The sequence below is a fragment of the Pocillopora damicornis genome, chromosome 2 (assembly GCF_964200805.1).
Source record: "Pocillopora damicornis chromosome 2, jaPocDami1.2, whole genome shotgun sequence".
In the NCBI taxonomy this organism is placed as follows: domain Eukaryota; kingdom Metazoa; phylum Cnidaria; class Anthozoa; order Scleractinia; family Pocilloporidae; genus Pocillopora; species Pocillopora damicornis.
This window is the reverse complement of record NC_142671.1, coordinates 3,980,572-3,992,781: the sequence shown is the minus strand read 5'-3', so window position 1 is coordinate 3,992,781 and position 12,210 is coordinate 3,980,572. Positions and strand designations below refer to the sequence as shown.

Sequence of the window (12,210 nt, the reverse complement as noted above, 5' to 3'; positions counted from 1 at the left end):
TGCTTTTAAATAATATGGTCGATATAACCATGAATCAATCCCTTGGTTAATTCAAGGGCCTTACCTTCGTTATCTTTAAGTTCCTGAGCCACGATAGAACTACTTTGAAAAAGTATCCCTCGATTTCGAGAAAAGACTCGTAAACAGCGCTACATGATAGACATTTGCGAGCTTTCACTGAGGATGAAGCCCTACTTTGAAAGGATGTGAACATAGAAACCCCCAGGAATCCTTATACTAATTGCTGTGTCAAAGCGATCCTTCGTCTAAACAAGCCAAGATACGTACAATCAATCAATCAATCAACTTTTTTTACGTGTCTAAAACTTCTAGTCAGCCCGGAGACCGACTAATCGGGGACACTCCCAATAAAATTACAGATAAATTAAGTTAAGTTACGTTGAAATTAGTTATCACTAATTAAAATATATATACATGTCTAGAATTCCATTTATCTTATAAAATACGGACTAAAATATAATAATTTTTACCTATACAACTATATACAAACTCTAAATATGTCTAAAATTCTAAACACACTTCGGACAATTCCCTGTACAGAAGTAATATGAAACTAGGTTCGTGAAGTCTTTTCTGTGGATGTTTGAGAAGAATAATGTCAGAGTTAGCATTTGTCTGTCGCTATGTCCAAGTTTTGACCACATATATGGTCCGAGATATCCTAGAGAAAGTTTGCCATAATGGACAGAAAAGATTCTGGAGATATGAACATCTGAGTTCCTGAGGTTGTACCCAGATGGAATGCCCCTGAATAAATCTACTATGTTCGAAGGCAGCAGCCTGTGTTTGACTTTGCACATGAAAATGGCGATATCTTGCAGTCGCATGTTGTATAGATAGTACAAATTGGCACGTTTCAGTAAGTCTTCGTATGCGAGGTTCCAGTTAAAAAAAACCGCCCTAAGTCCCCTATCATATACTAGTTCTAATTTCTTTTTGTCCGTTGCTTACTGCGGAAAAGGCCCAACAATTATAGATTAAAGGTTATCGTTTGTAATAGGAAAAAATGTGTAGAGAGGAAAACAATTTTTATAACACCTATGTTTCCGGGAAAAGCGTATGATGCGATCGATCTTTCTCTCAAGTACATGAAAGATTTTTGCGATCAAATTACTCCATTTCTCGGAAAATCTTGAGTCGTTCTCATAAAACAGTAATTTCAACCTTATTCAGGTTGGCGGGTGGATTTGGCCTGATTTTATTTCCCGGCTACCTATGACAGTATCATGAAATACAAATGGCTCCCTGGAATTTATTCGTCGCGAAGTTCTAGGAAAACATCGCGCTGCGTTGTCCCTCAAATTGACGAGCTATGGCAGGTAATGATAAATACGTTTCGAATAATTTTATAGTAATTGCCACTGGTAGAGTCCATTTTAATCATTAAATTCACTTTGCATATCATGTAAAACTTTGCTTTCACTGAACCAGTTAATTGGTCTTTGTGTTGTTCTTCTTTTGATATGGGGTAGTCATCTCTCACGTGACTATTGTTGTCATGGCACTTACCTTAAAAGGAAATGTCATTCATGCGCATCAATTCAAGAAAAACCAACGAGCAGATAGTGAAACGTTGTTACAAATCGCCCGCCAGAGCCACCCAAATTACGCACACGCCTTCGTTGACAAGGTTGTCGCAAAGAGCCATGGTGAGATTTCAGTTCGCTGTTTTTACTTTCTGCACGGCCATTTGCTTGGGTAAGAAAGATTCACCTCCCTTCATTACAAGAGCAGTCAGATCATGTATTATAAGGAAATCATTACTTAAATGTATGTACTTTCGTGTAGCAATTGCTGCGTTAGTGCACTTCCCTAACCAACTCTCGTTGGTGAATTGACCTTCTTGAATTTACTTTCCGACATTGCTTTTAAATGATATAGTTGATATAGTCATGAGTCAATTCCTCGGTTAATTCAAGGGTCTTACCTCTCTTCGTTATCTTCATAGTGCACAATAGAGCTACTTCGAAAAAGCATCCCTTGATTTCGAGAAAAGGCCCGTAAACAGCGACACATTAAAGGCATTTGCGAGCTTTCACTGAGTATGACGCCCTACTTTGAAAGGATGTAAGGAATCCTCATACTAATTGCTGTGTCAAAGCGATCCTTCGTCTGAACAAGCCAAAACACATACCGCGGAAAAGGCCCAACAATTAAAGATTTGACGTTATCGCTTGTAACAGAAAAAAGTGTGGTCTTGTTGAATTCTTGCTTTTTTGTGTAGTCTAGGTCAACCGACTTTTAATTTCCAAAATATTAGCCGTATTTGAACAAATACGCAGAGAGAAAGACAATTTTTATGGAACCTATGTTTCCGAGAAAAGCGTTTACTTCGTGGTCAAGCCCTGGGGCCGATCGTGCAAAACTGCATGATGACTTTGACCTTTTCGGAAATGCTCGGTGTAGCATGTAAACATTCTAAGCCAATCACATGGTGAGTTTTAGCTCCGAACTATCAAACGTGCCCTCGGGAGAAAATTCGCGTACGATTTCAGTCTGCGATAATGGCGTCCGATGCGAAACGCTAGAGATACGGCGTAGCTAAGGCTTTAGAGGTGATTTTTGACGATGGAAGTGAGCATGGTGGTATCTCTAGTGGTGAAAATCCTAGCGAAGAATCGAGGTAAGTAATCTGTAAACATTCTTGCGATATTTAAATGCGTGACGCATGTGGTGTTGAAACATTTACTTTTACTTTTCGCGCACGAATCCTTGTTTTTTGCCTTAAGACAAACCGGTTAATGTTTATTTGTGAGTGAAAAGCAACATATATTGTGATCAAACATGATTTTTGAGCGACAGAGATAATAATCTTCAATGGAATGTTAGAACGCAACGACCTAAATCATCAGCCGATGACAGATCGAATGACGCAGTGTGCGTCCGAACTAAGCAGGTCGTGAAATTAACTTTTTTTTTCTGATAGCCACTTGGCTCCTAAATTCTTCAAAGTGGTAGCCAATTCAAAAAAAGTTGGTCGCCATTTTCAAAGACAAACAAAATCTTTCTTTACGCTGTCAGCGTTTTAGATAGACCCTCCAAAATTAGGTTAGGGAAAAGATCTTTAACCTGCTACAAAGTGGACAGTAGGATGTATGATATACAACGTTCAGGCTCACCTAAATCCAAGATGGCGTCTAGTTATCGATCGAGATGGGAGTCACTACATCACGGGCGACGAGCGGGGATAGAAAAAACGACCCAAATATGAGCGGTCAGCGGTGAAACAGCTTTTATACTTCATATAGAGACATATAACTTGTTGTTCCAGAGACAATCGTGTTGTAAAGCCGAAATGTTAACAGTTTACTTCACAGTTTAAGCAATTTTTCAAAAGTGTTGATTGAACTCATATCTTTTACTACTTTAATAAACAATGGAGGCTTCGGAGAGGGAGTCAGTGGCATTTGGAAAGGCACCAAGAATAATTATATATATGGTTTGTAGCTAGCTGCGTGACGTGCGTGACGAAAAAAAAGTATCATGATTTCCGGTTGTCAAAAATGTCAATCAAATTTGGTAGGAACTTGGTTTTTGCACTGCAGTTTGCTTTTCCTGGAAGATTTTTCCATGGATGAAGACCAAAAGCCAACAATGTTAAGAGATTTAGAGATCGACTTTTTGAAAGAACATCTCAATGGCTTTTCTGTTGAAGGCAATTATTGTTTTGGATATTTCGAGGGAAAGATAGATTTTCACGAGCGTCAATGGTGCAGAATCGTAACTTGATGGAGCCAACAGTGGAGAACATCCCAGAATTCAAACTTTGTGATTTTTTTCTCGGCTTAAACGCTAAGTCAGTTGTTCAATTGAATAGGAAGAAAAACATTTCGAACGGAAAACAGCATTATTTGCGCGTGTGGATCTTTTGAGAAAAGGTCTCCTAAACGAGTGGTCTTGATTGTAAATATTTAAGGAATGGTAAATACATTAGCCTTAACATGGCTGTTTCTCGAAGCTCAGTGTTTTCCTACTTGCCTTTTTTCCACGTGAATTGGGGGCGATTGAATAGATATAATATGCAGTAAAAGAACTTCAGCTGATAGAAATTTTAAATTTCTCATCTTAGGTTGTGGATACAAAATTCAAGTGAAAAGGAAGCCAACTGTGATTAATGCTTTAAACAAGTCAAGATACGTTTTTTTCGTCACACAACAAGTTACATAACGTGAATATCATTCTTCTTGATGCCTTTCCCGGTGTCACCAATGCCTTTCCCGATGCCTCCGTTGGTTAATAGTGCATTAAAAGTATTGTTCCAGTTAAAGCTTGAGGAAAATTGCTTAACTTTTTAACTAGCGAAGTGTAACTTGGTAACATTTCGGCTTTACAACACGATTGTTTTCTGCAACTACAAAACGTACATTTAATTCTTCTTGGTACCTTTCGGATGCCACCGATGCCTTCATTGTTTATTAAAGCAGTAAAAGATATATGTACAATCAACACTTTTGAATTGCTTAACATTTTATTTAGCGAAGTAAACTGTTTACACTTCGGCTTTACAACACGATTGTTTCCTGATACTACAAATGATCTGTCTATATATGAAGTATGAAAGTTGCTTCACTGCTGACCACTCGTATTTGGGTCGTTTTTTCTATCCCCGCTCGTCGCCCGTGATGTAGTGACTCCCGATCGAGATGCATGTGCTACGTTTTGGAAATAAACTTAACGAGGAAGTTTGCCGCGGATTTATCTTTGCAAATTTATTTAATTCACTGTATCTCTTAGTAAGGTTATCATGAAACGTTGTAGTCGCCAATTTGGCGACTAACTTTCAGGATTTGGTCGCCAAAGTGAAAAATTTAGTCGCATTGGCGCCTGTATTAGGCGCAATTTCACGCCCTGCTAAGTCAAATAAAATCTTTTATTTTTAAACGGTAGTTGAATATATATCGACCTGTACATTATCTTATATGTTTTGCATGTTTTTTAGATGTGGTTCTACTTGTTACATGCTGAAAATTCACAAAACTTCACAAGGCTTTTGATTGGTTGATTATCTCATTTGTCCCTGTTTCAAGGCAAAATTTCAGAAGTCAAGCAAAGAAATATAGTTCCAATGATTGCATTGTAGACTTCAAGAGGGATTAATAAATTTGGGCTTGGGGTGATGACAAGATAAGGTCAGACTAATTAGTCTGTATGTCAATCTTCAAACAAAGAACTATAGTTCCAATGTTTGCACTGTAGACTTCAAGAGGGATTAGTAAATTTGGGCATTTCACTTCTGAATTGTTTACTCTTGAAAATACTGGTGGTGCATTGCAAGTGAAAGGCTTTTGATATATGTTGCGCTTTATGTATTTTGAGGTTGATTATCTCATTTTTCCCTGTTTCAAGGCAAAATTTCAGAAGTCAAGCAAAGAAATATAGTTCCAATGATTGCATTGTAGACTTCAAGAGGGATTAGTAAATTTGGGCTTGGGGTGATGACAAGATATGGTCAGACTAATTAGTCAATCTTCAAACAAAGAACTATAGTTCCAATGTTTGCACTGTAGACTTCAAGAGGGATTAGTAAATTTGGGCATTTCACTTCTGAATTGTTTACTCTTAAAAATACTGGTGGTGCATTGCAAGTGAAAGGCTTTTGATATATGTTGTGCTTTATGTATTTTGAGGTTGATTATCTCATTTTTTCCTGTTTCAAGGCAAAATTTCAGAAGTCAAACAAAGAAATATAGTTCCAATGATTGCATTGTAGACTTCAAGAGGGATTAGTAAATTTGGGCTTGGGGTGATGACAAGATAAGGTCAGGTTAATTAGTCAATTTTCAAACAAAGAACTATAGTTCCAATGTTTGCACTGTGGACTTCAAGAGGAATTAGTAAATTTGGGCATTTCACTTCTGAATTGTTTACTCTTGAAAATACTGGTGGTGCATTGCAAGTGAAAGGCTTTTGATATATGTTGCGCTTTATGTATTTTGAGGTTGATTATCTCATTTTTTCCTGTTTCAAGGCAAAATTTCAGAAGTCATGTTATTTTCCAACCAATTTTTTATGGAGATGTTGCCCATATAACAAGGAACCTCTTTAGTTAATTTTTGCTTCATTACTTTGTATTATTTGGGTATCACTTAATTCACAGTTTAAATTTTGATGATATTTTATGCTAATTAATGTTAGTTTGAAAGCATTCAATGAGGTTGTTTCCTTTTTCTTGGAGAGGAAACATGCATTTCAGGAAATCTCATTTACTGCTGTTTCAAGTGAGCTATAGCTCACTTCCCTTGTGAAAATACTTGGTGAGGAATAAATTTTTCAATAATCTGGGTCAATTTTTATGGTTTTGGGGTACAGGTTGGAAAAAAATTCTAATTAATTCCGTATTTGTTCTTTTTCAGCCAGAGTCTCTGGATGTCTTGCCCATAAGATAAGGAATATTTTATCTAAGAAATGTTTCCTTTTAACTCCAATCCATTCAGGCCCAGGCTGTTTCAAAGTCAAAAGTTGTACAATAATTTATGCAAATTGTATGCCATTTTCTTAGCATGATTTAAAATCCATGGATTTTTGTAGGCAAAATATATTTTTTCTGAAAAGCTAATTTTGTCCTCTTTCAAATGAGATATAGCACTAATCACTAGTGTAAATACTGTTGACAAAAAAAAAAAGAAAAGAAAAAAGATTACCATCATTTGTCATTTTTTTTAAGTCTACAATAAAAAGTTAATGCAATCGATCTTTCTCTCACGTACATGAAAGGTTTTTTCGGTCAAATTACTCAATTTCTTGGAAAATCTTGAGTCGTTCTCCAAAAGAACAGATACCTTATTCAGGTGGACGGGTAGATTTGGCTTGATGTTATTTTCCTTCCTATCTACGTCGGTAAAATGAAATATAAATAGCTCCCCGAAATTTATTCGTCGCCAAGTTCCAGGAAAACATCGCGCCGTGTTGTCCCTCAAATTGAAGAGCTATGGCAGGTTATGATAAATACGTTCCAAATAATTCCATAGCAATTGCCATTGGGAAAGTCCATTGTCTTGGAATTCAGTTATAACGTGAGCTGGTATGATAATCGAATGTTTTTTTCTTTTTTCCTCTTTGATAAAGAAATCTTACTATCGTCTCACATTTCTCCTTGAGTCTCCATGAGTCAATCCCTTGGTTAATTCAAGGGTCTCACCTCTCTTGGTCATCTTCCAAATGCATAATAGAGCTACTTCGATTCCGAGAAAAGGCCCGTAAACAGCGCCACATTAAAGACATTTGCGAGCTTATACTGAGTATGAAGCCCAACTTTGAAAGGATGTAAACACAATAACCCCCGGTAATCCTTATACCAATTGCTGTATCAAAGCGATCCTTCGTCTGAACAAGCCAAGATACGTACTGCGGAAAAGGCCCAACAATTATAGATTTTGGATTCTTGCTTTTTTGTGTAGTCTAGGTCAACCGAATTTTAATTCCCTGACTACCCTTATTTAAACAAATACGCAGAGAGAAAGACAATTCCTATAGTAACTATGTTTCCGAGAAAAGCGTTTAATGCAATCGATCTTTCTTTCAAGGATATGAAAGGTTTTTCGGTCAAATTACTCGGAAAATCCTAAGTCGCTCCCCCCAAAAAAAAGACACAGATATCTACCTTATCCAGGTGGACGGGTAGATTTGGCTTGATTTTATTTTCCTTCCTATCTACGTCGGTAAACAACAACAACAACAACAACAGCATTTATTTAAACACGATAAAAAATTCAGCAAAAGCTGATGTGGTCGTGTGAAAATGAAATACAAATGGCTCCCCGAAATTTATTCGTCGCGAAGTTCCAGGAAAATATCGCACCGTGTTGTCCCTCAAATTGACGCGCTATGGCAGCTTAGGATAAATACGTTTCGAATAATTTTACTGTAATTGCCATTGGTAGAGTCCATTGCCCTGTAATTCAGTTTTAACGTGCGCTGGTATGATAATCGAATATTTCATTTTTCCTCTTCGTTAAAGAAATCCTACAATCGTCTTACATTTCTCCTCGGCAAGACTATAACCATTGCCGAAGACAAACACAAATGGAACTTTTTAAGACTTTTAGAGCGTTGATGATGAAAAAGTTTCCCCTTTTGAAATTTCACTTTTTTGACGCTGAACTATCGCGCTGAGAATAACAAGAGACTTTCCTCTCCTTTATGTCAACATTCTCCTAACGACAGATGCATGGTTGAAACTGTCACAGTACATTTCTGATTGATCTTGTTACGCAACGCCTTTTCCTGGTTGAAGAGATAACGCATTACGTGACGTGCCAAAACAACAACAGCTCCGATGGAGATCAAGTATGTCTTATCAATGATTCCTCTTTTACTTTCACAGGCTCCAGTTTCAAATGCTACAAATGCATGCGTGAATCAAGTGATGACACAGAATATACCACGGAACAGTGCTTGAAAGATCAGACAATTATGGACTGCATCAACAAAGATGAGGCAGATCCCACCGAGTACGCATGCGTTAGGATGCACAGCGTGAGTGATGATGGTGAAGAGTATGAGATGAGAGCTTGCTATGTCAAAAGCATTTGTGAGGAGCAAAAGAAAAAATGCGAGGATAAAGCCAACTTAAAGGCGTTGGGATTAAAAGAGTGCACCATCACTTGCTGTGTCAGTGATAATGACACACCCTGTAACGGTGGCTTCTCCGTCTTCATTAACTCTACTACAATGATGATGATGATGATCTTGGCTGTTTTGTGTACTTTGAAGCTGTTTTAGCCATACACTCCCCATAGAGGTCAACTTGTAATGCTTTATCTGCCAATCAAATGTCTGGATAATTGCTTTTGATTTTGAAGTCAAAGTAAAATAAACTGATTCGTGTGTTTAGTGAGATAGTTTTGTTAAATGATATTCTCTTGAGAATGAGTTTATTGCAGAATAGAATTCCATTGTTACTTTTAATGATCATGGCGGTATAATAAAGTTACTGAGATTGATTGGCACGAATGTTTTCTTCATTTCATTATCAGTACTCGAGTATAAACAACCGGATTTTCCGTTTTTGTAATTTTTTCTAGTTCCTCTCTGTCTAATACCCAGGTTTGAATAATGGTGGGGTTTATTAGTGATTCATGCCAAGTAATGTGCTCCTGTTCATGCTCAGTACATTCCTTGCCAAGCAGTATCTTTACTTCCTGGCCTGACTTCCCTTCTCCCCTGCTTACGGTTAATATCTTAATCTTGCAGTTTGCTAACTCCATTTTTCAAGTGGCCTTAAAATCTCTCTGCTTTGAAACTAAATTAATTCTGTCATGTCATGCCCTTTTTAGAAGGGGACAGGACAGTTAGTTGGGTGGTTGTGGGCTTATGACCATTTCCCATGTGTTAAATTGAACTCCATGAAAAACGTTTCCTCGCGAATAAATACGATAAAAAGGCAAAGTCGAATCAACTAAAATCAGTAGCGGTAAGAGGTTGACTTTTGTTTCGAATTTGCTGAAACGAATTAATTTTTCACGTCACAATTTGTGTCCTTTATCTTCAAGCTTGCGAAGAGGCCGACATCATAAGTGCTTGGGCACGAGCTTTTCTTCGTCCGCTGGAAAATATGAGGCCTTCAGTAACACGAGTGGATCAGATGTAGCGTTGCAGTTGTGTCTTCCGTTGTAGTTATGTCCTCGCACATTGTAACCAATAGAATGCGGTTTTACTTCTTCCAATCAAAGTGCGTTGTGATCGTGTCTTCTGCGTGTCACTTCCCAACTAGGGGAGGGATGCAAAGCAATAGTGTAAAAAGATCGTTAAGATTTCCGCGCTTGAAGTTTGAGAATTTCATGGGCTATCCTTGACACCTTTTGTGACGCTTCGGATTGGTGAAAGAGTAAGATTCTGATAGCATTTTTAAGTGCGAGGTATTTGGGAAATTTTCTTCCATACGTTGGAAAGCCTAGGAAGACGAGAATTTGACATTGCCTCATGGCTTTCCTTACTTTTCTGTCGAAGCTAGTACAACAAGGTAAGGTTTTCGTTGCATGCTAGTATTTTTTAAAATTTTAAATATTACAACCATTCTTCAAAGATCGCGTTCAAGTTTTGTGCTAAATTCCAGTAGATTTCATGTAGCTGCATGATACCTGGATTCATTGAATCCGTCTGTGTCGAGGACTGACGTTTTTATTTTGTTTGAGACATGCAACACCAGATATTACACGATTAAAAACCAGGACAGATCTCGGTGTTTCAATGATCAAAAACTTGTGATTTTCTTCCAGCCTCAATAATTTGTATTATCGGTTTTGTTACCACATTTTACATACTTTTTCAATTGTGTGTTACAAACATTAATAAAAATGAAATAAATACTAATTCACGCACAAATGAATACTCTATTAAATACAGACTATTGCCCATTATTAGCGATTATTGCTCCTACACTTGTTAGCAAGAACTTGGTCTTGTTGGCGTTCATTGTGAGTGTTTGGTAATCCATATATCAATGGAGACACTCTCTGCAACTATCTTTGTGAAGAAAATACCAATCCTTTCACCCTTACTTAATATCATTCATACAGGCATGGATGAGAACCAGCAGCAAAGCAAAGTAAACAAAAGTGCTGATGAAAGGTATCTGTTGTGCTTAATTTTTGTCCTTGATGTAAAAATCAGTTTCCTTTGGTTTTGTTAATGATATGAATGAAAAATGCATTTTGTGTAAAGAAAGATAAAATTTAGCTCCAAGCCTAAGTTATGGTGAGATGATATGTCACTATCAATTTGGCCTTTTTTAAAAGTAAAAGAATAAACTAAGGGTTAAACTAAACCACAGCATACCTATACTAAAACCTCAGCCTATTTGTATCAATATTATTTTTTCTGGTGTTTACCCAATAGATTCAATCCACTTACAGACAAAGATGGTGCCTGTACATTTTACCTTTATTCTTAGGGTAAGACACATGTCGAAAGCAATATTTCACAAAACAACAACATTATGTATGCAAATTTTAAATTTTTCAGATTTTTTCTGCTTGACTTTTTGAGTGGTTCCAGGATTTTCTTGTGCAAAGAGTTCTAGGTGAATGTACTAGTCACCATGTTTTTTGGTATGATGGTTTACATTGATTGCTGTGCTCTACATTCATCATTGAAGTACCAATTAATTCCTCTGCCACCAGTAATTGCTTTAAATATACTGTGTCAGAAATCACAGCACTGTACCCCAAAATTTAATGTTGTCCAGGGCACAATTTCATATTTTTGAGCAAGGCAAAGGTAAAAATCAAACAAGACCACACAGACATCATCTACGAGACAACATTACTATGTATATAATGTTTATATAGTTCGTTATGTAAAAGCTACTCTATTCATTAAATCAGTGTCAACACTCTCCCTCACTCTCCCTTGTAGCAGATGTAATTTTTAGCCAACTTGAGAAATAGTGGCCTGAAATGGACCCTTTTGGACATCCAAACTTTTAAATTTCCAGGGAAAGGTTCCCCAGACTTTGCTATCCAAGTGGGAATAAATGGCTGCCACACTGTCATTTTTGTCCCTCTCAGCAGCTCAAATGTTGTCCCTCCTTTCCACAATCTTACCAAAACCCCTATATATGTAGTAATAAAAACATTGAATTGTAGTGTGCTATCTCAGCAAGAGATGATAATCATGCACACTTTTAAGTGAGGCATCCTAGCAGATATTTGGTGAGGTATTGCATTCTGTGCTCAAAATCTAGTTCACATAGACCTGGGGAAAAATAATACGGTGTAATCGTCAGGTCAGTGAATTGCTACAAGCTTTACTTTGATACCACTACTGATTTGGTTATCTATCTTGCCAGTACTCTTTCTGGTTATTTGGGTTTTTATGGAACCTCTTCCCATCAAGAAGAAGCATGGTATGTGTTTGAAAGTCGATAGAAAAGTTAAAAAAAAAAAAAAAAAAAAAAGGAAATAGGGGAGGAACAGGATGGTACCAAAGACAGTGGTAAATTTTGTACATTATTCTGTTTTATGGAAAATAAAAGTTAACTCAAGCAGGAAAACTCCAATCAGCCTAGAAAGGCCAAAAAATAATTGTGCTTAGAAATAACAGTTACCTCCAGCTGGAAAACAAAAAAGACAGAACAGCTGTGTGGGGCTGGAAATTAACAGTACTGGAATACAACAGTTAACTCCTGCTGAGAAACTGAGAACAGCTGAGAGGGGCTGGAAAATAACAGTGCTGGAATACAAGAGTTAT

The 12,210-nt window shown here is 37.1% G+C and overlaps 1 protein-coding gene and 2 long non-coding RNA genes across 4 annotated transcripts; all 3 read left to right on the top strand.

Moving 5' to 3' along the window:
* The first annotated feature begins 1,559 nt into the window (after nt 1-1,559).
* On the top strand, nt 1,560-8,969 carry LOC149049588 (uncharacterized). Of its 2 annotated transcripts, none has more exons than XM_089197119.1 (2): nt 1,560-1,719; nt 8,345-8,969. In XM_089197119.1, exons 1-2 carry the CDS (start codon nt 1,668-1,670, stop codon nt 8,740-8,742), a joined length of 450 nt encoding a protein of 149 aa, XP_089053245.1. In that variant the 5' UTR covers nt 1,560-1,667; the 3' UTR covers nt 8,743-8,969. The 2 variants fall into 2 exon arrangements, with proteins under 2 accessions (XP_089053245.1, XP_089053246.1); XM_089197120.1 differs by lacking the exon at nt 1,560-1,719 and adding an exon at nt 2,476-2,644.
* LOC149049589 (uncharacterized) lies at nt 5,641-6,712 on the top strand. The gene is made up of 2 exons (XR_016183864.1): nt 5,641-5,780; nt 6,375-6,712. It is a non-coding gene; the product is annotated as an uncharacterized LOC149049589 (long non-coding RNA).
* Nucleotides 8,970-9,605: 636 nt separating the features above from the next.
* LOC113679530 (uncharacterized) lies at nt 9,606-11,925 on the top strand. Its single transcript, XR_016183863.1, has 3 exons — nt 9,606-9,982; nt 10,539-10,590; nt 10,858-11,925. It is a non-coding gene; the product is annotated as an uncharacterized LOC113679530 (long non-coding RNA).
* Nucleotides 11,926-12,210: the final 285 nt, after the last annotated feature.

Coding starts and splice junctions, on each gene's coding strand:
- LOC149049588 (XM_089197120.1), top strand. CDS start 2,590: ATGGAAGTGAGCATGGTGGTATCTCTAGTGGTGAAAATCCTAGCGAAG. Junction 2,645..8,344: donor AATCCTAGCGAAGAATCGAG/GTAAGTAATCTG, acceptor TTACTTTCACAG/GCTCCAGTTTCAAATGCTAC.